Source organism: Ambystoma mexicanum, chromosome 9, assembly GCF_040938575.1.
Source record: "Ambystoma mexicanum isolate Mex_15411 chromosome 9, UKY_AmexF1_1, whole genome shotgun sequence".
In the NCBI taxonomy this organism is placed as follows: Eukaryota; Metazoa; Chordata; class Amphibia; order Caudata; family Ambystomatidae; genus Ambystoma; species Ambystoma mexicanum.
Window position 1 is genome coordinate 392833344 of NC_090931.1, and position 27475 is coordinate 392860818.

General features: G+C 47.3%; 1 protein-coding gene across 1 annotated transcript in view; it reads left to right on the plus strand.

Moving 5' to 3' along the window:
- The window catches only part of LOC138488122 (S-adenosyl-L-methionine-dependent tRNA 4-demethylwyosine synthase TYW1-like), a 1632770-nt gene that overhangs the window by 257227 nt on the left and 1348068 nt on the right, over window positions 1-27475 (plus strand). Inside the window, exon 5 of the mRNA XM_069614883.1 lies at window positions 24231-24425. Coding sequence (XP_069470984.1) covers window positions 24231-24425 — 195 coding nt within the window. The remainder of the gene's footprint in view (window positions 1-24230; window positions 24426-27475) is intronic.

Here is a 27475-nt window from a genome sequence, read left to right on the forward strand (position 1 = left end):
ATGCTATGTGGTAATGAACAGTCTGCAGTGGCTTTTGCCGCAAACAAAATGCTCTCATGTTAAAAACAAAGCAGGCTTCTTTCTACTACTAAGTTTAATTATACTTACCTGTGCCTCAGGATTTATGGATTAGTGTTTTTAAGCTTTTAAGTTTGCATATATGAGAAAGTGCCCCCTCCCCTTTTAGAGTGCTACTTTCTCAGCTGATTAGTGCGTTCCTTCACTCCATCCTGGACCTGCATTTTTATTACATTATTCCCCACTTTTATTTTATTTAGAACTAAATCTTTTTGGGCCTCACTCTTTTTTTTTAGCCACTTCATCTTTATGGATCCATATTTTTTCTAACCGGGTCATGTCTCCTCCATTTTCTTCCCAGCCATTCAGGTCTTCTCCAACCCAGACACACCTGTCCCAACTTTTAGGCATTGGATTCAATACTGGTTATAATTTTCAATATCGGCATGCTGTGTAAACACCCATCAGCCAGGAACCTCCCCTTCCATTTTCCTCCATTACTTTCTTCCTTTTTATTTCAATGCTATTTATATCAGTAGTCAAGGGTAACATCAAATGTCCTTTTTGTTTATTAAAAAATATTGTAAGTGTTTTTATTAATGCAGAAGGTGATGAGAAGCAACACCAGCACGGGAACAGTCACTCTACATAGTCCAGAAAGCAAGGTGGGCGCCCATGCAAATACTCTGTTCAACCAGTCTTTTGCTTGCACTCCATTAACCTTGCTTGTCATCTTTTTCTATAGTGTCCTTATCTCTTGTATTGCTTGGCTTAGAATTCCAAGGACGAAGCGATTCGGAAGGGCCACCAAGCGCAATGCCTTCATATCTTCTTTGATTGCAGTCATTACCTTTGCTGTTGAATTAGCCAGATGCAATCACATGTAGCGATTGTGCTGCTACCATTTTGTATTGGCTGCAGCCTGCACTGCTGGAAATAGCAATGAGGTGAACAATGTAGCTGCTGAAGAAAACGGGCCATACTCTCTGGGATAACGACCAAATTGTCGGAACCTTTCCTGGTGAAGTAATTGCTCTACCTTTTCCTTCTCCTTGCTATTTTTCTTTACTCATTTTGATGTGCCATATTCCCCTGCAATGCGATCTTCATGGCAGTGCTATTTCAAGGCACCACAGTGCAGGGCTGTGCAAGTAGAAGAGGGCACAAATTACACTCCTGTCTGGTGGAAACTGGGCGTATCCTGTGTATCCGCAGGCCCACCACAGGTACATGAGTGCTGCTGTCCCCAGTGCTGCGTTCTGCAAACCCTTGACGTAACCTGAATTTGCTCCCAGGAAAATTGACCCTTTTGACCTGAAACTCGAAGGGAAACCTGTAAAGCTCCTTATTTCAACTGGTTGATGTTTTTCATGTAACCAAGTTAAGGCATGAACATGCTTTCCCAGATAACTCTACCTTAACCTTGATTAGAACATTTTGCTCAAACCCCAACAGCACTTCAGCACAGCATTGCATTATTCCCTCCTCCCTTTTGTCCCCATACCACACTGCTCCCTCTATCCACATCAGCGGTCTAGTATGACACCAGGGGATACTTTTTCCGTCTTTAGTTTTGGTTTGTATTCTTTAATGATCCTCTATTTCTAATTCTCCCTCTTTATATTTTATATCTTTGGGCTTTGTATTCTGATTTCTGAGCATTCGTGTTAATTGCACATAATTATCCTCATAAACATTTTCCCCTTCATCCACCCAGTGAACCGCTACTTTGTTTGCCTCAAATAAAGTTTTAGTTGTACAAAGAGATGGGTGCATCAGGCATCCACCCTCCTCATAGGACATAGCCTGGGGCAGAAGAACCTTGGACATCCCTACCATGTGTGGAATGAGAGATCACATGTAGCATGTAGCATGTGCCATTTACTCTCTCCCTTCCCACTGCATCATCTCGTCGTACCAGACATTGCCTGTTATTGAACTATGCTCTTCCTCGGTGAATGCTCCTCTTTCCACTGAGGTATGTGGATTTTGACAAGCACTTTGTCTTCCGGAAAAAGAGGTTCTGCTTCAGGAAATTGTCTGTTCGCATGACTTGCTGGTTCACATTTATTTTTAGGCCTTTTCTGAAATGATATGTATTTAAGGGACTTGCTAAGTTCTTTGAGATACTGATCAAATTCCCATCCCAGAATAGCAGAAGTAGAATGAGCATCAGATTGCTTGCAATGGCGGATTTGGCGCATGCATTCTCTGCCCTGTAACAATCTTGTGAGGAGTCAAGTGATGAACTCCTTCAGGTTCTTTCTTAAAGCAAATAGAGCAAGCGGCAAGCAGTGTACCCATGATTTTTCAAGCATTTACAAAAGCTTTGCCAGTTGCATTTTCAGTAGTCCATTCATCTTCTCTCCCAATGGATGGTAAACCATGCATAGTTTTTCTGATCCCCAGAAGAGTTGTAATTTCCTTAATTCATTAGCGAAGTGCTGCTCATTCTTCACTTATCCCTGCAGCCACCTGTTCTTTCAATATGTGGGAAGGATAGTGAAGCTGTTCCAATGCTAATTGTAACAATTTCCTTGTCATATCAACCTTTTCTGTGCCATCATATTGCCAAACCAGATCAGTCGGAGACAGAGAGCATCCTCTCCTCTTGCACATATCTTTTTCAGTGTCTGATGCTTTCCCTTGCAGCTCAATTATTTGTAACATTAGAATTGCATTAAAACTCTGAATACATTCTTCTCTTTGCTCACTTCCAGTACTGCTAGTAGGGATATCTTTTCTTCTTTGCCAGGGTACAGCACATGTGATCCCTCTTGCAGATATGCTGCTTCTTTTGCTGCTCTACCTGCTCTTTTGCTTCCTAGTGAGATAAAATTGTGCCTTCCTGTATGGGCATTGTACTTTATTAATGTTCATTCTACTGGGAGTGGTAACATTTCCAATAGTGCTCTGAACAATGCTGCATGTTAAACGGGAGTGCCGTCACTTCTTTTAAACCCCCCTCCTTTCCCATCTTGCTAGTCCTAAATTTACTGTAGGCGTGACATAAGCTGAGTCTGAGAAGATGCTCACTGCTTGGCCTTCGGACATATTTAGTGCTTCAATTAGAGCCACTAATTCAGCTGCTTGTGCAATGATGTGTAATGATTTGGTAATCGTGTTTGTGTGTACACTATTAACTCCTCCGCCTTTTTTTTCTCCCCTTCCATACCCCTACTACTGCACACCCTGTGTCTGTCCCATGGATTGATCAATGCCCGAACTCCCTTCAGTGATGATCATGTGCCCACTAGTGTTGTAACGGTATACCGGTATAAACACTGTGTACAATTTCATTTTTATTAAATAACCGTTACCTTGTTTGGAACGGTATATCAAATTAATTAAAGTTGATAGTGCACGTCTGCACTGCACTGCAGTGCACATTACAATGCGTGCAGGGCTGTGTGCCTGCCTGCCACTGGCTTATGCTTTGCAGTCCCTCTCCACGTAGCCTGAGTCTGGGAATAGGGGTGGAGTTTGCCCAGGCCCCAGCTGCCTAAATGACTGCCGACGCACGTGTGAGCAAGTCAGACAGTTGTCAGCTCAGCAGCGCTCTGCTCTTCTCCATGTAAGGCTCCAAAACCCTTAATTTAATGAAAACTACGCACTGTTGGCTCCAACAATGGGGCTAATTACATTTGTGTAGCCCTTTGCCACTCCATTGTCTGGTACCCTGTCCCCCTGAATCGACACAGTAGCAAGCAACACAAAGAAAGTTAAGATAGGTGTTTTTTACCTAACTGGCAATTTTATGCAAAGAGCTTCTCATGGCAGCTTGCAAACGTGCCCGGGTGCTTCCTGCTGTTTGTTTCAACAGAATTTAACAACATGAGCATTTTTTAATTTACATGTAATTATTCTTACGGTGAAACAAAATGAGGCTTGCAGCAGTCCTCCAAATACTGGGTCAGCTTCATATTGCAAATTGTATGCATGAGTGTGGCGCTACCCCGTGATGGGACGCGCACGCGGCTGCGTGACGTTGCACGTCGCCGCGTGCTGTATAAATAAACATGGCGTTCCCGGCCGCGGTAGAGCGACCGGGAAGCCCGAACTGGAAGGACGTGTGTCGAGTGTGGTCCTTCCAGGTTGGGGGTTTACGGGACCGCATGGGGCCAAGGACGAACCCCCAACAGTGGCGACGAGTGATAGCGGATGCCCGGGCCCGGCGGTGAAGGCATTCCGAATTTTTTCCCTGAAACGGAACGAACGGACATTTCATTTCACGCCGTGGCTGCGGATCGCACACGCGGCTGGCGGCCATTTTGTCGGTGAGGCCGTGGAACTTCATCAGGCTCCGGTTTGGAGGGTGAAGGTGATCCAGGTCTAATTTTTGGATATTCTGCTTGCAGGCAGATTAATCTGCATGCCCATGCCTGGTTTGTGGATTTTACTCCAGATTTGGGACTTCTACGTCAAGTGAAAGCTAGGAGAAGGGCTAATATGGCTGGGCCTGCTTAGCCCACTTCATCTTCTCAGCTTAATTTTTGGAACGCCTACACCCCTGAGTCTTGCTGCAGCAAGGGGACACGGTGCTTCTTCATCCCTTTCATCATCAGGACGCTGTGGCTTCCTCTTCGCCCCCTTCATCAAGGTGGACTGCTGCAGTGGGAATCTTCATGTTGGTGTTCTTCTGTCTTCTCTTCGATCTCCTTGTTGCTGGAGGCAGCTTCAGGTGAGCTGAGGGCAAGATACCACAACCTCTCCCCCAGGTTGGACTGTTGCTTTGCCTGAGTGGGGTGGTCAGTCTATGAGGAGGTGGTGGGTGGCTGAGTTGCGGCCCTCAGGACCCAAGGTGGGGGTGCCTGTGCGCTCAAGCCCATGAGTAACATTGAAGATCTGGACGGTGGGGCCGCGGCAGCTCATCGACAGGCCTTTCAGCCCGCGGCGCTTCCGGTGCAACAACCAGCAGCGGCTCCACAGCTGCCCCCTCAAGTTCAAGTAGGTGGTCAAGCTCCTGGGTCTCAGGCGCCACCGGCAGTACAGCTTGCTTCTCAGCCAGGACCTCCCATCATGGCTCAGGCACGAGCCCAGGCGGCCCTGCAGCCCATCCCCGAATTTGACGTGTCGGGCCCACCATCCAGCATGGGGCCCCAGTGGAGGAGGTGGGTTGGTTGCCTCAACATGTATTTCAGGGCCGCTCAGGTGATGGACGACGACAGCAGGGTGGCTACGATGCTGTACTCCGCGGGGCCTGCGGTCCAGGAAAATTGAGTCTCTCACTCCAGCGGATGCCACCTACGATGCGGCCAAGGCAATACTCCTGGCCCACTTTCTGCCCCTCGCCAACGTGGACTATGAAAGATTTGTTATGTTATCGGCCAAACAAAAGGAGGATGAGACACTGGACACCTTTTTATGGTCGCCTGTGCCGCCTCTGCCTGGGCTGTGCGTGGGGGGACGCGGAGGACATGATGCGCACGATGCTGTTTCAGGCGTGCTCCTCCGGCAAACTCAGGAGGCAGGTCCTGAGAGAGCCGGGTATCACTCTGCCCCGCATTCTGGAACTGGGCCGGTGCCATGAGGTGGCGGAGGCTCGGGCAAGCAAGATGGAGGCGGGGTCCCGCTCAATAAAGTCGGAGGAGGCATGTGCCGTGTGGTGTGGCGGCAGAGGAGTGAGAAGGACCGGTGGGGGAGCCCGTGACAGAGCTGGGAGAGCCGGGGAATCGTGCAAGAAGTGCAGCTACGACCTCCCCCACCCGACGGAGTGCCCGGCGGCTGGGAGAACATGTGGTAGGTTCGGCCTGCCTGACCATTTCTCGAGGGTGTGCAGGGCAGCCATGCCCGTGATAGTGCCGAGAGGCCCGGCTCGAATTTGGGCTCCATGCCAGAACCACCCGCCAAATGTGGCCCAGGTGGACCAGGGTGAAGAAGATGCCCAGGTGGACGAGGCCGAGGAGGAAGAGGAAGAGAACATTTTATTTGTTTCCAGTGTGGAAGTCCTGAAGGGGAAGGGCAGGAGGCAACCGAGGTGTGTGGTGGAGGTCGACCACTCGCCAGTCCCGGTGCTGGTGGACACGGGAGCCTCGGTCAATGTGATGGCCCGCGGGCACTATGATGCCCTTGTATCGCCCCCAAAGCTGGTCACGCTGAGAGCCCGCATATTTGCCTTTTTTGGAGGACTGGAACCAATACCGCTGTTGCATTTGTGGCAAGTGTGGAGCATGAGGGCTCGTGAATCAAAGCCCGGTTCTATGTGACCCCCGTGAGCAATAACACTCTGCTGAGCTGTGCCGCCGCCGAGGCTCTCGGAATTGTCAGCTTCGCATACTCGGTGTACCTCGAGGACATCAATGATCTGCTCGACAAGTATGCCGCCCTCTTCAACGGCATTGGAAGGATGACCGGTGACCCGGTTAGGCTGCACATCGATGTCTCTGTGCAGCCCATTGCACTGAAACACCGCAGGGTACCGTTTCATCTGAGGGAGCAAGTTGACAAGGAGCTGGACAACCTGGTGAGTCTCGACATTATCGAGAAGGTCGAGGGCCCGACCCCCTGGGTATCCCCAATCGTTGTGGCTAGGAAGCCCAAACAACCCGAATCTGTCCGGATCTGTGTGGACACGAGGCTGCCCAACAAGGCCATTAAGAGGGAGCGGGATCTCACCCCCACCATCAATGACATTATTGCCCAAGTGCAAGGGGCTCGTTTCTTTTCCAAACTGGACCTTCGAGCAGGGTATCGTCAGGTTGTCCTCCACCCTGAGTCCCGGTACATAAACACATTCACTACTCACCGTGGACTATACCGGTACAAGAGGTTGAGCTTCGGGGTGTCATTGGCGGCAGAAGTCTTTCAGAACATCATTAGAGGCACCCTCGCAGATCTGGAGGGTGTCCTAAACATTAGCGATGACATTTTGGTGTTCGCAAAGACCGAGGTGGACCATCTGAGGAAGCTCGGAAAGACCTTTGAGCGGCTACAATCGCTAGGCCTCACCCTTCATCGGGACAAATGTGAGTTCCTGCGTCCCTCCATCGAATTCTTCGGGTTTGTGTTCAAGGAGGGGGGGGTCTCGCTGGATCCGAAGAAGGTCCAAGACATTAAGAAGGCGCAGCCCCCCGAGTCGGTGTCTGACGTAAGAAGCTTCCTCGGTATGGTGACCTACTGTGGGCGTTTCATCCAAAATCTCGCCTCGATGTCCGAACCACTCAGGGCACTGACGAAAAAGGAGTCGGCCTGGCACTGGGGCCCACTGGAGCAAGCGGCCTTTGAGGACATTAAGAGCGCCCTGACAGCAGAGGACACCATGGCGTTCTTCGATCCGGCGCTGGCATCGGAGATCATTGTAGACGCCAGTCCGTTTGGTCTGGGTGCTGTATTGACTCAAGTGGACCGGGACGGGAATATCCGGCCCGTGGCTTACGCCAGCAAAGCGCTCTTGGAAACTGAGCAAAGATACTCCCAGATTGAGCGGGAGGCACTGGCGGTCCTCTGGGGTTGCAGACATTTTCGACTCTGTCTTGGGGCGTCCAGTGACGGTGGTGACCACAAGCCCCTGCTTCCGATTCTGGCAGGGTCATCCTCGAAGCCCCCGGCCAGGATCGAGAGGTGGATGCTTGCTCTTCTCGAGTATGGAGTTACACTGGTGTATCGGCCGGGTGTCAACAATGCGGCGGACTACCTCTCCAGACATCCGGGAGTGCGTGGGGGAGAGGAGTAGGACACCTGTGCGGAGGAGGGCGACGATCACGTTCGAATGGTGGTGGAGGCGGCCACGCCGAATCCGATACCTCTGTCAGAATTGGAGGCTGCCGCAGCCAAGGACGAGTGCTTTCAGATCCTGAAGCACTCAATGCAGCACGACTCCTGGAAATCCATCCTGGAAGCTCTGGTGGGGCGGACCCAGGAGGCCAAGACGGGGCTTGAACAACTATGGAAGGTCAAGAACGAGCTGTCGTTCTCGGCGTCGGGCCTGCTGGTCTGAGGTGACCAGATAGTGGACCCCAGTCCAAGGTGAAGGAGGTGATCACCTTGGCCCACCACGGGCATCAGGGAGCTGCCAAGACCAAGGCGAGGCTGCGGCTGAAGGTCTGGTTCCCGGAGCTTGAGCGGAGGGTCGATGACTTTGTGGCAGCCTGTGTATGGTGCCAGGCGGCCTCTCCTCTACAGCGAGAGCCAGCCATCGAGGTAATGCCCCAAGGCACGCGGCCCTGGGAGGTCGTCCATGCGGACTTTGGATCCACGTCCGTAGGTACCCACTTCATCGTAATAGTCGACGAATACTCACGATATCCGGAGGTGGAGTTTGTCGAGTCGGTGGCCTTCGAGCACGTGATTGTGGCCGTGGAGAAGGTGTTTGCGGCCCATGGTTTCCCCCACACCCTGTGCTCGGACAACGGGTCGCCGTTCCAGAGCGAGCGGTTCTCCGAGCTTATGGAGAGCTGCGGGGTTCAGAACAGGAAGGTGTCCCCATTGTGGCCCCGAGCAAACGGGGACCCTGAGAGACTGATGCGGACACTCAACAAGACCTTCAGGATCGCTCAGGGACAAGGGCAGTCACTCCAACGAACCCTATACCAATTCCTGCGGGTGTACCACACCCCCCCCCCCATGCCTCCACGGGGGTGGCTGAGGCTCTGTTCAAGCGATGCCCCCGGGGTCTGCTACCCGAAATCGGGGAAAAGGAGCCGGGAGTGATTGACAACCAACAGGTGGAGGCAGACCGGCAGGTGAGGATTGAACAGGAGAACATGCGACGGGGTATCCGGCCCCAACGGCTCGAGCCGGGGGATGAAGTCCTCATCCGCAACAGACACCCCCATGGAAAGGTCTCGCTCCCCTATGAGCCGGAGCCGTTGGACGTTGTGGCTGTAAAAGGGTCCATGGTGATGGCCTCGGACGGAAGGTCTGCTGTCACCCGGAACGTCAGCTTCTTTAAGAAACTAGGTGATCCAAGAACTGAGCCACCGCAGGAGCCTGACTTAACGGAGGTGCCTGAGGACGGAGGAGTCCCCTCCAGCCCACCGGAATCCCCGGTCCGGGGGACGTCTGCAGAAGGACTTCCCATGCCGGAGGCAAGTGGGAGGTACCCCCAGAGGGCTGGGCGAGGGAAACCCCCTTACCTCAGCGAATACGTGCTGGGACATTAGTTTAGTCAACCGAAATGAGGGGACCGGGTGGTTGACATTAAAGGGGCTTTGGCCGTGAATAATTGTTGTTAATTGTTTGTGTGGTTTGCAGTGTATAATAAAAAGCAGTTGGGTGTTCTCCCGAAAAAGGAGGAGTGTGGCGCTGCCCCGTGATGGGACGCGCACGCGGTGGCGTGACGTTGCACATCGCCGCGTGCTGTATAAATAAACGGGGCGTTCCCGGCCGCGGTAGAGCGACCGGGAAGCCCGAACTGGAAGGACGTGTGTCGAGTGTGGTCCTTCCAGTTTGGGGGCTTACGGGACCACATGGGGCCAAGGACGAACCCCCAACAATGACCAACTCATTCAAATATACCCAAAAGTAACATGGCCTATCATGGAAACATGAAGACTATTATTGTGACTTGGCTACATTTAATTACAGATGTGGTACAGTGGCGCAACGTTTGTAGTTCCTCTCTAAACAATACGAAGCATTTTACTGAGTGAATGTTTTAAATTGAATACATTCATTATTCTTCATGTGCTGAATTTTGATATTGCATTTTCAATCAAACGGCATAAAATGTGCTAACCAGAGAGGGTTCACGTTTGGCTGTCCCACTCCTCTCCATTCCACGGACTGCAGCCCTCTGATCACTCAACGTGACGGCCTGGAGGCATTAAGCCAGTGGCGCAACACCATTTATCCCCAACCCCTGAGATGTTGGGCTATGTGTTGACTCAACCTGACTGACCTACAGAGCCATGGCGGGACAGAACAGAACAGGACATAGACCTTAAACGGCGTCTGGGCTTAGCGGTTAACTCGTCCCTGCAATTATTAATGTCAAGCATTTACTTGTTATTTTCGGATGCTCGTTTTAATCTAACATTGTCAGTTCTGTGTAATTTGTGTAAGGTTGTCTAGAACAACCAGTTTTCACAATAAATTTTAAAAAATGCAAGGTTTTTCAAGGTTAGCACCTGCATTCATATGCATGCAGTTTTTGGCAATTGAAATCCTGATGTGGGGTTAGTGTGCATGCCAGGAGAGTGATTGGAAGGGTAGAAAGGAGCAGGAGACTGCACATTCTCAAAGCAGTCCTGAAGTGTGCGGTTTCAGATGTGAAGGAGAAAGTTAACTGCTTGTAACACTGAAGCTGCACTAAATAGTCTCATTAGAATGCGTATAGAAGTTAGATGCCCCCACACAAGTTTGCCCCTCCCCCAACATCTCTGAAGTTAGCGCCTCCCCGACATTTGAAGGGTTAGTACCCCCCCGCAACGAGATGTAGGTTTTGTTGTGCGCCTGCCTTAAGCAAGTGCATTTGGAAAACAAGCTGATCTGATCTCTACAGATGAGATCAATACACAGCTTGTTTTTCAATTTTCACAATGCAGATCAAATGCACACAGACAGCAGTCTTGAATTCCCATGCAAATGCTTGCAAGGCCGCTGGACCATGACAAGGTGGGATGACGGGGCTGGAGTGGAGGTCTGCTGCAATGAAGGCAAGCCCCATGTTTAATGTCATTAAAAACGTACCATTTCATTAAAAACATAAAATTGAACATGTTTTCTTTTTTTGTCTGTTAATTCTGTCAGCCAGGCCCGTTGCTGTAGGATCCTTCCCCCAACCAGTATCAGATAAATGTTACTGTTTTGCCCACATCCTCCAGCACCTACAGTGCCGCGTTAATAGCGTTGCTTGCAGTTTTGCAGTGCAGACTAGAGCACAGCACAGCTGACCGCACCACCCTGAAATTCTGGATTAGTGTCTTGAGTGACTGAGGCAGAACAGGACTTGACACAAAGGCCCAGCAATTGCTAACGTAAAGCATTTTATTGTTAGCATCTGCATTAGTATGCCTAGTACATTGTTAGCCATGCTCCCTAAATTCGAAGGGTTAGAAATGTTTGTCTAGTTGCAATGACGGGAGGAAAAAGAACCCCTTGTCCCTTTTCTTGTGATGGCCCGCATGCAGCCAAAAAAGTATGATGAGGAAAGTGTGCCAAAAAAAGAGATTTTTTGGAACACATCCCCTCATAAGTTTCTGACTACTGGCCATCCCAAGAGGGGTGACGGGTTCTCCATACCGACATTGGTGGTGTTGCAAAAACATAATTCAGCAAAACAAAAGAAGCTGGGGTTTTGAATACATCTCAAACTCTGGCATAGCCTCTGTGGGCACCCCTTCTCTGACCATCATTCTTCAACCTGCCCATGCCATTACAGAAAGCGGAAAGGCCAAATGCAAATCAGGCTTGGTCTCGCAAAAATGTGTACTCAGTCCAATGCAAAGTATTGCTTGATCACAGACTCGAGCAAAATAAAAGTGGTGATGGCTGCAAGGTTTTCAATTAACCTGAACCGCTGGCATTGTTCTGGGCAAACCTCCAGACATTGTTCTTCTGCCTGCCATGCCATACAGAAGGAACAAAGCATATTGAAATCTGTAATGACTCAGCAGGTTGAAAATTGATGGTCTGAGTGATTGCCCAGAGCTATGCCTGCAGTTATGATTGATTTAAAACTTCCAGCCATCATACTTTGAGACCCTAGGGTCATACATCTCTTGGCCTCCTGGTTCTTTAGTTGTACTTCTAAAATAGATGTATTGTGTACAAAGTTAAATTGGACCACCAGCTCCTGCTCTGTTGAGTTTAACTAAAATAAATGTGTGTAAGAAGAACTCCGACAACTTCTTAGTGATGTTTTCTTGTTTGTGTCTTGGTGAAAATGTGATTATTCTTGTAAAATATTATTTAAGACCATGATTAAACATGTATGTGCGCTATATAGCGATAACCCCAGTATACCGTCATTTCAAATGAAGGTTATAACCGTCAAAAAATACCCTGACATCCCTAGACTGCCCCCTTCGATCACTTCTTCCTTAACTAGAGGGTTACCTTCACTCCTGTCAATGCATGCTACACAGTCATGCACATAGTCTCCTTCTATTGCTCTGCAATTAACTCTGCTGGGTTTATTCTTTTTCACCTCACCAACTCTATTTCTGGGTTGGTTAGTATTACCTCATTCCCTGAAGACCTTTGGGTAGTCAGTCTTGATTTTGTTTTTTCCAGTATAGCAAACAATGCATGTTACACGTGCAGAACTACTGGGCACCCCATGGTTATTGTGGAAGCCTTTTCAGTAGCGAATGCAGCAGCTGCAAGTGCCTGCTCACATGGGAAGTGTCTCTGCATCACTGCATCCAATGACCAACTGTAATATACAAGTGGCTTATGTCCCTGACACTTTCTTTATCTGTACTGCTGTCACTACCTTTCCATCTGAATGTGACAACAGGTGAAATTTGTCCTTATAATTGGGATTGCTAACACTTGTGCATGTGCTAGGTAATTTTTCAACTCATCAAAATGTTTGCCCATTTCAACTGTCCATTTTATGTGTGTTTTTTTTTGTTGTTTTTCTGTGCTTCTTTTAGTTCTTGCAACAATGGCCTGGTGTATGTGGAGTAATCAAAAACCCATGCTTTGCAATAGTTGCATAAGCCCAAAAATTGCTGATCTCGTTCACTGTTTTTTGTGATGGAGCCTTGTGTATGGCCCCTACTCTTTCTGGTGTTGTTCTTCTCCCATCTTCTGACACAATCTGACCCAAGTACACCACTTCTTTTTGACAGTATTGCAACTTCTCCCTGTCCACCTTGTATCCTTGGTCAGTCAGCTAGCAGTGTCCGTAGTGTGTACACAGTTACCCTCAACAGGGAGGATTACATTATTCATGGACAGCAAACATCTTGAGACACCAGGATGCTATAAGAAGATATCAATTAACCCAACAAAGATAGTAGTTAATGAAATGTTAATATTAATAGCCAATTGGCATAGGAAGGGTATTTTGACTAATGAAGATAAACTATTTCTCAATATAACAGAACCCACCATGCCGACAATGTATTTGCTCCTTAAGATGCACAAAACTTTTGAAATCTTACCTGAAGTATAGGCCATTGTCAGTGGGATAGGCTGGGCCACAGAGGGTCTTTCAGCCTATATAAAATCTGCTATAAGACGTCCAGTGTTAAGTCTGCCCTCATATATCGGGGACTTCACAAACGTGTTGCATATTCTTGATGAAATCAAATGGGAACCATATTATCGCCTAGGGACATTAGATGTGAAAGATTTACTTTGACCAACAATTATTTTCTGTTCAACAGAGAATACTATTTACAAACCAAAGTAGTAGCGATGGGTGCAAAATATGACCCATCACTAGCTGATTTATTTATGGCACAGTTCGAACAAATGCATGCATTAATAAACAATGAAAATGTGGATAAAATTGTCCTATGGAAACGCTTCATTGATGATATTATTGTTATTTAGAATGGGACTTCAGATAAGTGCAAAGGCTTTATTGAGTATTTACATATGGGATTGAACTAACCAGACACAGTGCCGCCAAAGAATTTGATTTTTTGGATTTGCGTATTTGTTATCTGACTGAATTGAAACCAGAACATATCGGAAACCCACTGAGGTAAATTCTACTCTTTGCAACCAGTTGTCAGAAAAACCTGGCTATTCACAATATTCCAATGGGTGAATTTTTCAGAGCTCACATAAGCTGCAGTAAAAACAGAGTTCATTCAAGAATGTGACTTATTAACTAACCGATTTAGTGAGAGAGGCTACTCTGAGTGTATACTGAAGGCATGCAACAAGATTCAAGGTATCACTACACAGGCTATACTGAATAAAGCCAAAAAAAGATCAGACTAACCAAGACCAAGGGGTCAACTTCATTAACAAGTATTTGAGGTACTGTAACTATTTGGTATGGTCCAGAAGCACCGGCCTATATTACAGGTGGACACAGGCTTGACCAAATATATTGGGCCTAAACCCAGATTTATATTTTCTCGGGTACCTACAATCAAAGACATTTAGCCCTTCCTTTCTGAAACCAATAGCAGCAGAGGTACGTAGTGGGTGTGATTGGTTCAGACTACGGAATCATGGTTTTTACAAATGTGGAAATTGTAGTATGTGCAAACATGCACATCCAGATTGCTCGAACTTTGAATGCAATGACAATATGCGAATAGCGATCCGAGATGTCACCAATTATCGAACGAAATTTGTATATTCTGCAATTGTATGTGTGTCATAAAATCAATGTGGGAAGCACGATATCCAAATTCTGGAACATCTATCCAGTATTAGCAGTCAGGACAATAGATTACCACTAGCAAACCACTGGCAAGAAGTACACCAATTGGACAACAAGAGAGACTGGTTTGAAGAAAGTAAAATGTAGCAACAGAGGAAATCAGAAGCTCTTATTGAGACAGATGGAAACCAGAATGATCTGCAGATTGCGTTGTACTACTATTGGTCTGAATCAAGAACATGAGATTCATGTTTTTCTATAATCAATATGGGATATTACATCAGAGAATTGGTATCTGTGAAGGCATAGCTGTGTACCCGGACACCCTGATGGTACAACCAGTATAGAATTGTGAAAATCCATATTTAGAATGCTGGGGTTAGGATATAGGGATACGTTTATGGTTTGTATCCAGTGTATAAACCAAGAACAATGCTTTACATGTTGTACAACAACAGAAGACATTTAGCGAGCCTTTTCATTTCATTGCAAATTGGATTACTTCCTAGCCATTGGCTTTTTATGAACCACATGGAACTTGGCCCTAAGAATCTTACCCATATAAAGACCCTTAGGGGTTGAAACGCGTGTTGGCTGACCTTCACCTAATAGACAATGTGTCTAAACTATGTTCCAATGCAAATAAAAACACACATGTAATAACCACAGCAAGAAAGTGAGATCCTTTCATATACAAGGGTCAGATTATTTTCCTTGCAAGGTAACCAGGATGTTTTTTTAAGTCTCATATATACCGTCATCTGCTTCTCTTGATAAGGGGTATTGTTTTACTCATGGCAATAGTGCTCCTTCTTTTAATTTAATGTGTACTGCCCCTTCCCCAAGTATTACTACATCATGGGGTCATGTTGTCCACAAGCTCTTAGGCACTGTTTCCAAATCTTCCTCTCAATAGTGGGCTTTCTGTTTTGCTATCTGCATTATTTGGGACACTGCTCTTTCTGTTATACGAACTGGGCAAGGCAGGCTAAGCTCAAACACTACCTCTCCTTCATTTTCTTTTTTTGCAAACAACTCTGTGTCACTTATTCCTGTTGATGTCGGTGTAGGCTTAATACATAATATTGATCGCCTTTCAATGTTGTTCTCATCAGTAGCATTCAGTGTAATCATGTCTTTCCATACTACTACTTCCTCCAAGTATGGTAGAGTGGGTGTGCCTATGCTTACTGAGGAGGGACACTCAGGCCTGAACAAAAACTTGCTAGACAGCCGGAACACCTTCTCCTCAATCCCTGGCAACCAGCCCAGCAACACGTGCACTCCATATACAAACACCACTATGGGCCTCATTACAGGGTAGGAGGTAACCATGGCGCTATTAGCGCCATGGCTACCCCTTACCGCCTTTTTGGTCTGGGTAGGCAGTATGGGGATTTACCGGGACATTCCGACCCTGGAGGTCCCGGTAAATCCCCATGCCAATTACCATTCCCCATTCCCATTCGAGCCCCCACAGGGCTCAATGGGAATGGGGAAGGAGCTAATAACGGTACCGCTACTAGCGGTACCGTTATTAACTCTGAAGTCCCTCAGCGGGTCCGTTCCTTAACGTGTGGTCTGACCACACGTTAAGGATGGGACCCGCTGAGGGACCTTGTAGTAGGGTGGTAAGGGATTACTGGCACCGGTGCCCTTACCGGTGCCAGTAATCCCTTACCGCCTACCGTGTAATGAGGCCCTATGTGTGTGGTATAAGAAAACCATGGTATCAACAGTAAGGCGGCAGACACAAGTGATCACATTTCAAGGGTGTTTATTGAACATTAAAGAGTTTGAAAAACGCCTATCAAAAGATGGGAGCAAGCTACCACCATCAAATAAAAACACGGTCCTCGTAGTGCCTTGTCAAAACAAAAATGACCTATGCTAACAAAAACCTGTTACCATCCCTTACTCTAATACAACAAAATGTGAACGGGATGTGAAAGGCAAAAAGGAACAGTGTTCAAAATAATATGTCAGAATGGTCCAGCAATAAAGTTCCCTTAGCCATGTTTTCAGCATGGGGTAAGGTAGAGCACTCGGGCTCTATAGCACACTCTGGCTTCTGTTAGCATGAGGAGGCAGTCTCTAAGGCAAGGCAGAACCTTCTAAGAAAGCATCTCTTAACAGCACAAATAGGCTCTCGCTTGTAGAAAGTCTTGTTCAACAAAAAGATCTAACAACTTAAAGTTCTTTTCCTTTCGTTCGTAGCACATATCGGGTGGATCATCCACCCGCGGTCCCTCTCAGTTGGGCTCAGACTCCCTTCCCAGTCAAAGACACCGTAGGCCCCCTCGTTTGTGCTCAGACCTTCCTTTCACTTATCGTAATGTCCTTTGACTTGAGTAACTTCAATACTATGTTTGTCACTGTTGCAGACTCTCCTCGACCGGGCGCAAGCCTATCTTTCATTCTCTTGGGTATTTCTTGGGATCGAAGACTTTAGATTGTACTAGGGATTTTTCTTAAACCCTCGCAGGACCCCTTTGATCTTTCTATCCAATTTCAAAGGTTCTATTTGCAGTATACCTTCCTGACAGAGATCTTTCGAATGGGCACCCATGTGGTGCCGGACCACTCTATCGTGTAGAAAAGGGGGTCGGTCTTCCTGTCTTCCCCAATATTCCATTTTTATCTGGATCACCTCACTCGCGGTTTCACCATCTTTCATCAGTGACACTCTCGCCGCTGGCAACCTTTGTTCAACACAGCCTTGCACAATTCTCAACTCACCGGCTGCCTGGAGATATTTCTCCCTCGCCATGCCACAGCCTCTCTCTCGCTCTGAATCGGCATCTTGGCTTCACGTTCTTCTCCGGTCTCTCAAGGCTTCTTTTTTTGCTCTCTGGCTTTCCGGGTCCTCTCTCTGTGCCCAACTTCTCCCCAAAAGTTCTTAGGGTTCTCCCTTAGGCGGGCTCTGACCCCTCTCAGTTTTCACAAAGAACCAGTTTTGGGCTTCCCCTCCTAGAATGCATTGTGGTGTATTTTGCTCCCAATTCACAGCTCCCTAAAACAGCATTTCATGGCTTTGGGAGCTGTCAGAGTTTCAATAGGAATGTGTATTGAGGTCAGGGTCTCACCGCCTGCCCCTCAGAGACCTGGAATTGTCTGCTTGGCCCAGGGGAGGAGCTCTGGTGAGGCACTGCCAGGAGACCCCAGGTGCCCCTGGTTTTACCTCGTGGAGGTACAGTTCCCTCTCCACACTGCAGCCTACCCTGTGTTGAAAGGTCCAGTGTCTGGGTGGTTTCCTCCTCCTCCAGGTCTCTCTGGGTCACTGCAGCTCATTTGGTCTTCCTCTGGCTTCTCAGCACCTTACAGAATCCCCAGCTCGCTGAAAATGCTGTTTCTGGCTGTTGCTTTTATACTCCCAGCTAGAGTTTATTGGAGTCCGGTGTGAGTAGTTGTCCCTCCCTGCCTGACTCTGCGTGACCTCATTATCTGGACAATATGCAGACTGCCCATAGGAATCCATTGCCCATGGATTCCTATGGGGCAATCCTCACGACTTCCATCTGCCTCTTCTTCATCCCAGTCCTAGTGTATTTCAGTAGGGGAATGGGATTATGGGAATTGTGGTGTTCTACAAAAGAAGGTAAAAGATGTTGTGGATTTTTGTCCCGAAAAGGGGTTTGTATGTAGGGTTGTTAAAAAGTCGGTTTGAGGAAAGTGGGGTAAAACTCATGTTGGAATTTAGGCATGGTATTAATTTTCCCTGATGGTTTCGCCTTTTCCTTACAGAAAGGTACTGGGGTGTGATGGGACTTTGTTTACAATATCCATGACAACTCGGCGGATGTCGGGTAGGGGTGTATCTGAATGGGAGGAATACCAGGTCTCGTCTGAGGGCGTGTCTTGCATAGTCCCCTAGGACCTCCTGCCCAGGTGATCCTCCCTCGCTCGTCCCACCCCAGGGTTGGGATCCAAGAGCGATGGCTCTTCCCTGGCCACCTGAACAGAGGATCCCCGGGAATAACCTGGGAGAAACGCCTCAGGTTTCTCACAGTGGGTATCCCTCTCATTGTCCTGTATGCATGGTATGCCTGAATCAGTACTGTCTGCCACCCGGGCTGGGTACATTCCCGGTGTGGAGCAAACCATCCCTTTTTCTGAAACTCCCCAAACTATTGATGGGAGTGCCTTTTGAATACAGCCAAGGTGCTACAATATGCTGTGTCCCTATCGTTAAGGGCACATCTTTTGTCAGAGTAACTTTCAAAATTGTCCCTTAAAAGCTTTGTGTGTTCTAACTTTTGTTAGATAATGGAAATCCTTCTTCCTTGATGCATGACATGGTTGCCCCAGTATCTATAAGCAGGGAAAATCCCCTTTGTCCTATCTGAACTGCTACCTCCGGTTCATCCTCAGGGTCTTCAGTTACTGCTAGAACAAGACACACACACACTCCCCGTGGGCACTCCTATTGGGAAAAGGTGCTCGCGGATGGGTTACCTCCCACCATTGTCACTCTAGTATATTGGGGTATGGTGTCCTGCCCCAATATTGTCACTCCTTCGGGTATCTCTGCTGGTGCCTTAAGCACGCTCACTGCACCTTGAGTTCCTGCCATTTACCAATTTTGTACCTGTATTTGTTTTTGGGTAGCAATTCCCTGTGTCTGTGCAGGCTGTATCTGCACTTGTTGCTGCTGTGGTATTGCCTGTACTTGCTGTGTAGTCGGTGGCATGTATGTCTGCTGCTGTTGCGGTATGACCTGCATCGGATGAGGTTTCTGCTGCATGTGTGTCTACTGCAGTTGCCCTCCCTCTGCAACTAGTGGGGATGTTCGTATGGCATGTCTGAAATTCCTACTTGTGTAACCTTGTACTCCAAAACGTGGAGTCATCCCTCTGTATTCCATGCTCCTCCACATGTGTAGTATCCTCGCCCTGTCTGATACTGTCCCATATATTCACCTCCCCCGCTTGCCTGCATGACCCCAGGCTCCTGCATGTTTGTGAATGTGGGTTGCTGCAGCATTGGTACCACCCCCCAATGCTGGGGGTGTGGCACCTGTGTGTAGCTTCCTGGTGGCATCATCACAGACACAGGAAGCCCCCCTTGGTGTGCCAGAGGAACCACTACTGCTCCCTCCATGTGTATTGTTGCCAGTTTTTTCTGAACCTATTTGTTTTCTGCCTTTATTGCATTACCCTCTATTTCCTTCTCCTCCTGTTTTTTCTTGCAAAAGTGCACAATTGTCGCTTGTATTTCAAGCACCCCTTTGCCTCAATTCCCACTATTTTTTCTAAAGAAACCTGTACATCTGCGGGGAGCCCCCTCACTAGGATATGGTAAAACATTTTTTTTTTATTTTTTTCATCCCTTGCTTATTTTCCTGTGTCTACATTTCCTATATGGATCGTATGTATTCCGCTGGGTCCTCGTCAGGCTTCATTTTGTAAGCCAGTATAGATCCCATGTCTGACATGTCTGGATGGAGCTCCCTCAGAGCTTTCCAAACATGTCCTCGATAATTGTTGAAGGGCGCTCCATCATGTATATTAGAGCTTAATTTTACCCCAAAGTATCTGGCCTGCAGCCATTTTTTGTCACTTCAATACTGGCAACAAACTTTATATATCTCCTATGGCCAATGAGATTCCCGCTGTCTTTCTCAAAAACATAAATCCACTTGCTCGCCCCTGCCATCAACGAAGGTAAATTGTAAAATAGATTATCCCTGCCCATTGTCGGCTATGGTATGTAATGAACCTCGTCCCTTGCATTCTGTAAAAGTGGCATTTTTCTGTGTGCCCCGAGTTAATTATCAGGCTGTGGTCTTTTTGCTACTGCTATTCTGGTTTTCCTGCTGTGTCCCTGTTTGCCCAGTCACCCAATGATTCTCGTCTTTCCTCCTTCTCTTTCATCTCTTCTCCTCTCCCATCTCTTATCTGTCAAGGGGTGTGTGTGGGCTTCATCCTCACCGCTGATCGCTGTCAGCGATATCTTCCCAGTCTGATGTGGTTTGCCCAGCGTCTGTCGTGTCAGTTTCACTATGGTCCGAGGCCCGTCCCCACTTGTCTGTCTTAAATTTGATGCGTCCTACTGTCCAGCCCAGTTCATTTGTTCCCTTCTTGTGTTCCCTTCCTTTCTCCGCTATTTCCCTTTCTAAAGCTTTTTCTGCCTCCTTGAACACACACGTAAAGTTGTTGCTGTGCACTCTTCTTTTATGCTGTTTAAATAGTTCCTCTTCTTTTTCGTCCTTGCCGCTGACGCTTGTACTGCCCCAGTCGTGCTTTTTATGTGTTTTTTCCTTGTCTTGATACTCGCGTTTATGATGTGTATACCCTGCAGCTGGTTTTATTAGGGTATAGTGTATAGAGCGGTGGTGCACTTCCCTTTTCTTCCTCCTCTTTTCCCTTCTCCGTTTCTTTCTCCTCCTATAATTTCCAAAGCCCCAGAATGTCCTGTCTCTTTTTAAGTTTAGCTCCTTTATATGTAGCTGCTTAGTGCTTTCTATAATATCTTCATCGAATATTGCCTCTCCGGGCCACTCTTTATTACACTTGCCCACTGTGTCGTGCACAAACTCAAAATGGTACTTTGATATTTTATCGCAGTATTGGGGCAATTTCCTGCACACATGGTTAAACAGGGCATCCATCCAGTAGGACGTCATTGCCTCTGCCTTTCATTTTTCTTATTAGAAAATGATTCTTTCCTACCTTCTTCCTTCCTTTCACAAAATTAAAAACAAACTTTTTTTGTTTTTAATTTCACTCTTTCTTCAAACAACCCCACTCACTCATTGTTTAAACTTACCACTTTGCTTGATCGCTCTACTTTAGTCCACCCTGGCCTTCTCAACAGGCCCCACCCTTTCGCACCTCACACTACACGTTAATTTGGTTCTGGCTCTTCCACCCCTTCCACAGCCACATAACATGAAACTACGATCACTTTTCACAACACTGAAAAACAAACTGCTGCTACCAATAAACATGTGCGCACATATACCTGAATAAACTCTTCCCCAAGGAAAAAGAAATGATGCAACTATTCCAATTGTCTGGTCTACGCTCTTGTCTAACAAGTACCGCCACTTACGAAGCAACCCACTGCTCTAATGCAGATGTGCCACCATCTACTTGCTCTCTATCGGAACGACAGACCTAATATTGAAGACTAGCACAGTCAATTGCTCTCTTCATCATTAACGAGGGTGCATCCTATACACTGTAAAAAGAGTGCCTCCTGCCCCTAGAGCTTTCATGCACAGGTACACACTCATATCCTTTTAGGAGATTCTCCACTTCTTTCAACCTCGAAGTCTGCCTTTAAAGGCCTGCACTTTCGGTCAGATTGAAGGCAGCGACAGACCAGGCAGACTTTTGGGAAGTGGCATCCATGGACCTCTTGAGCTCTTTATACTTGCCAACGGATGCTGCTCCGCACTCCTCAAGTAGCACGACTGGAATTCTTCACAGCTTGGTTAAACTGCAAAGATATCTTCCAAAGATGTGTTGGGAGTCTCCTCGTAGCAGTCACCAAAATATTACAAAAGTAGTCAAAAAAGAGTGTACGCCGGTGCAAGAAGTAACACAATTTTATATCGGGCCCCAGACGCAGCTGGGACAGCAAATTCAAATAGAACATGGAACAGAACTGCATGAAAAGGCACTGTCAAAGAACCGCCCTTGAAGTTAAATCTTTTATAGACAGTAAAAGAATTGGCATTTATGAACATGCAACATAGAAAAAATCTTCCCACACAGAAATGATTGGTTCTTTGTACTTTGGACACATATAGAACTGTGTACATTACATTGGATCATTGGGTCCACGAACCTTCCCACACCGCCCTCAATTACAATAATGTGATCTCACAATCCACCCCAATTCCCACAACACAAAATGATATGATTGAAACATTCAAGACGACCAGCAGAACTTAATATTCTGCCCTGGTCGGCTCTTCCTGTCTCCAATGGGGACGCTACCCACAACATAATCGGAGCCTTGACCCACAAACATACTTTTAAATTATTGTTGCATTTTGGGAACATTCTAACCCTCTTCCCAGGGAAAATGGTCTGTGGGCGATTTGAAACTGACGTGGGTCTTGCCGGCTTCACTAGAAAATCATATTTCATAAATTATTTTAAATTATAAAATGATCATATATTCCTTTTTTACTGGCAGACCCTGTAATCAGTTGACCTAAATAAATAACCTCTGTGTGCTTCTCAGTACACTTGACAAGAGATTGCATGCTTTGTGCTAATAAACCATCTGCACTGGCCTTTGCCGCAAAAGAAATGCTCTTAAACGTTAAAAACCAAGCAGGCTTTTGATGCCTATTTACTGCGCTTCATTCTACTACTAAGTTTAATTGTACTTACCTGTGCCTCAGGATTTATGGATTGATTTTACTAAGCTTTTAATTTTGCATATATGAGAACAGGCCCCCTCCCCTTTTAGTGTGCTACTCTCTCAGCTGATATGTGCGTTCCTTCATACCACGCTGGACTTGCATTTCTATTATAAGTACACAAGTCCTGCTCCAGTGTCATCACAACTTGCTCATCTCTTTGCACTTCGGTGGGGATGGCAATATCTGGCAGCACAGGCAAAGAATTCCCACTACTGCTTGGAGCAGCAGGAGTGGGCCTTTCCACAGACTCCCTCCTCATATGCACTATAGACGGACTATCACTACGTGACGTGCTCCGGTTGTTAGTGTTAATGCTAGTGCCGTTACTCGGGAGGTGCAACTGGCCCTTTGTTCTTGGTTGTTCAGGAGCGACTTCCATCCTAGCTCAACCCTGCTAAATCCTTTGGGCTCGGAACCAAGCTACTTAACTGAACTTTGCGAGCCGACAGGGCTCAAGAAGACAGCCTTGCACCAAGCAACCCTACACCAGGCTCCCCTGTCCTTGCTCTAGCCAGTCACCCCTTGCCACAGCGGGGTGCAGATTGCACTCACCACCCCGTTATCTGGTGTCGGGTATCTGGTCTAGGGCTTCAGCAGCTCACTATACTCACCTTTGTTCCACAGCGAACAACCCTAGACCCCCCAACCCCTCTGTAGTCGCTTGATGTGGGGCACGACACAGCACAGCACGTCTTCCCGGTTTCCCAACATTTCAGAAGCTGGGGGACTGCACCGCTAGGTTATTTTCGCTTTTTTTGTGGCCGCCTCACCTCACCTTAAATTGCTAAAGGAAAACTCCAAGAAAATGTCTGCAAGTGTCAAGCCGCACTGCGAGCACAGGGTGAGTCAAATTCGAAACCCAGCAGCCGCCGCTTCAGACACTTTCCACACCACCCTATTCTTACCTGGTATGGTGAGTAACTTTAAGGTTAAAATAAATCTTTTAAGTTGCACAAATTACTATGTGTAACGAAGTTTAGAAAAATATCTTCTTTAGAGTTTAAATCTATTACTCACTGAAAAAATGCCCCCATACATGTCTTTTTTTTTTTTTACTCCCTAAAAAATCATTTTACTCCCAACCTCACAGAAATAGGGAATAACCTACTCCCTTTAGAACATTTTATCTGGACTTCTGGATGGGGTTCTTTCACATGGTTTTACAATGCCTTGACTCTTGTCCTTAAGTAACGGGTAAGGCCATACTGCAGAAATGCCTGGAAATATGTGGCTTCCCATGCCTTCTACTCTCCCCACCCTGAGGTTCTGACTGTGGTGTGTGGAAGAGGAGCTGTGGGAATGAGTCAGGGGCACACTTTGCCTTTTCCGATAACATTTCAGGTTGAAATGATTTTAAAATAAATCTGTCTTTTAGGAAATACATTCTGGCATTGCAGTTTGTATTTTGGGTGTTGTGACACAATATATGTACATAATGTTCCTAGGTACATTAACTTTGGTATTTTTACTGTTCAGACTTGTAAATTGATTACTGCACATTCTTCAAATGTGTTCACAGTAGCAAGTGCTATTTTCAGTGCAACACGCTTACATTAAATTGTTTCTGTCTTGTGTCTAACACTTTTTCTTTTTTTCCAGGCTGTTACTAAGAATGTGTGTGTTTTCCTGGTTGCCACTTATACCGATGGGCAGCCAACCGAGAATGCCCAGTGGTTCTGTAAATGGTTGCAAGAAGCATCAAATGATTTCAGGTTTGGCAAAACCTATCTGAAAGGCATGAGATATGCTGTGTTTGGCCTTGGCAATTCTCTTTATGCTGACCACTATAACACAGTGAGTTTTTCTAAATGGGTTCTTGTTAAAATTCCTTTTATGTTTCCAAATTCTATCCCTTTTCCTGCCAGTCCTAACTTGCCCTCTTTTCACAGAATTTTACTATTTCAATGTATAATGAATTGTCTTTCTCCATTCCTAATGCAATTTGCTTAAGGCTGAGATCTTGTAAGTTCTGTGATGTGTATTGCGGTGAAGTTACACCAAGAACTGACTTAAATTGTGAGGCTGATGGGTAGCTAGGTACAGGGCGGGACCGGCCACTACCTTCTGTTACTCAGACAATGGCTGGATTATGCTAGTCCTCTATGCCTCTAAAGGTGTGGTGTGCACGTATTGTGGCAAATCAGGGGTTTTTCCTTCCAGAAACCTGGTCTGGGACCCTCGTCATGCGGCCAGGGAAAGGCATACGCTTCCTGATCCCGACCTTGGGGGGCGGGGGGGTGTACTGTGGGAGGATCACATTGGGTGGGGGGAAACAGACCAGGAAGACTGGGATAACCTCCCTTTTAACTTCCCCCGTAATCCCACACTTTTTGATGGCTGTTTGCCAAACTGCAGCAGTTGAAATAACTAACTTTATTGAAGGGGACAACAAGTCCCACAATACCAGAAGTACTGGGAGGAAGAAGAGGGATGAAGAGGCACATAGGTGCACAAGTCAGGCAATCGAGACTGACAGCCCACACCTGAAAGAACCTGGGAGGTATAAAAGGCCTCCTCAGGTGCAGGCACTTACGAGTGGAAGGAGCTGGAACTGTGAATGGAGTACAAGCCGTAGCAGAAAGAAGGCACGAGGCTGGCAAATCAATCAGAAGTGGGAGAACAAGAGGGACTCTGGAATGAGGAGATAACAGATTTCATCTGCATATTCTGAGAGAGTCCTGTTCCCCCAAACTCTGAAGTGCAGAGGACGTGCATGAGAGCTGATTTCCCACATGTGAGCTTGATGGCCATGATTACTATGCAGAGACTGTGCTAGAGACTGATGCAAGGGGCAGTTTTCAAGCCTTAGCTATTAGGCGCAAGAGGGGCTCCAAAGACACGTGGCCAGACGAGAGAGACCTTCACAGAGGAAGGGTGTGGTTCTTAATCACTCTTTCAGAATCGCCTAATCACTCTTTTGCCACTGGATCTTTCCCCTCTCTCCTCAAGCACTCCCTTGTGCACCCCTTCCTTAAAAAGCCTTCTGCCAATCCTACCTGTCCAGCAAACTATCGCCTGATCTCTATCACTCCTTTCCTGGGCAAACTCTTGTAAAAGCTGGCCATCTCCCAGCTTACTCTCCACACTGAATCTGCTGGTTGTCTCTATGACCATCAGTCTGGCTTCAGTGCAGCCAGAGGCACGGAAACTGCTCTACTGAACCCCAATGAAGATCTGCTCTCTAATCTTGACTCAAGCCTTCCTTCTGTACTCCTCCTTGACCTTTCCTCTGCTTTTGACATGGTCAATCACGCCATCCTGATCAATCGACTCCGTGAGAATCTGGAAATCGTGGATCAGGCCCTGGAGTGGTTGACCTCCTTCCTCCTGGACCCAAACCTCCCAGGTCCAACTTGGGTCCTTTCTCTCCACTACCTCTTTCTCCACATGTGGTGTTCCCCAGGGCTCTATCCTCTCACCCTGGCTCTTCAGTGCGTGCTTGGCCCTTTTGGCCCTCCTGATGTGTACCTTCTCCGCTAACTTTCAGTGTTATGTGGATGACAACGCAAAAACAAAGAGGTGATGGCTGGAAGGTTTAGAATCAATCTTAACCACTGGCAATGCTCTGGGCAAACCTCCAGACCACCATTCTTCGCCTGCCAAGCCATTACAGAAGGGATAAGACCATATGCAAATCAGGCTTGGCCCCACCCCAAAAGGGGCAGTCCAGCCCAATCTGCTAGGCCACATCCCTTCTGCACGAGACCACAAGCATCCCCAAACAATTTTCGCCCCTGTTGGTGCTCATCAGTGAGGAGTAGCTTGGGTCTCTAGGCCCAGCAGGCACAGGACCCACGTCTGGGCATACCTGTCCCACTTGGGACTGCCCCTTTTGGGATGGGACCAAGCCTGATTTGCATATGGTCTTTCCCCTTCTGTAATGGCTTGGCAGGTGAAGAACGATGGTCTAGAGGGTTGCCCCGAGCAATGCCAGTGGTTAAGATTCAGTCTAAACCTTCCAGCCATCACCTCTTTGTTTTTGTTATGTGGATGACACTCAGCTCTCTTTCAGGGTCCCTTCAGCCTCCTCTCCTCTCCTCTCCTCTCTTGCTCATTCCTGACTTTCTATTCAAGTGGCACAGCGAGTAGAGTGCTCGCTTTGACATCCGTGCAGAGCCTGTTAACGCAGGTTCGAATCCCGGCGGGGCCAAACTCAGCCTTTCATCCTTCCAAGGTCGATAAATGAGCACCACACACCGTGGGTAATAATAAGCTGCGCCCAAATACCTGAGGGTTCGTAGCGCTATATAAATGCCTAATTATTATTATTTATTATTCAGGGGTGGTGCACCTCCAACAATATCTGCCTTAATGCCAGTAAGACGAAGATTCTTCTCATTGGAACCCCTGCTCTCGCTTTCCCTCTCTCACTCTGGCTGCCCTCTTTGGGCCTCTTCCTTCACCTTCCTGTGAGGGGAAAAAAACCTTGGCATCATCTTCAACTCCACTCTTTCCTTCTCCCCTCGCATTACGTACTTTGCCAAGAAGGCCTGCTTCCAGCTGCACCTCCTCAGAGGTGTTATTCCTTTTCTCACTTACCCCAGAAGCTCATTGTCTCCAAAGCCCTGGTTCTCTCTAGGCTGGACTACTGCAACAGCCTCTTTGTCAATCTGCCTTCCTCGACTCTCCACCCTGTGCAACTAATCCAGAAAAGGGCTGCAAGACTTATCCTTATCCTTGGCCTCAAGCCCAGGGACTGTATCCAGCCCTGAAATCTCTTCACTGGCTCACGGTGGCTGCAAGGATCAAGTTCAAGCTACTTCAACTCTCTAAAGGTCAGACGCTTCTCCAGGCAGAGAGTGGGGGGTAGTTATCTCTCCTCTGCAATGGCCTCCCTGCCCCTC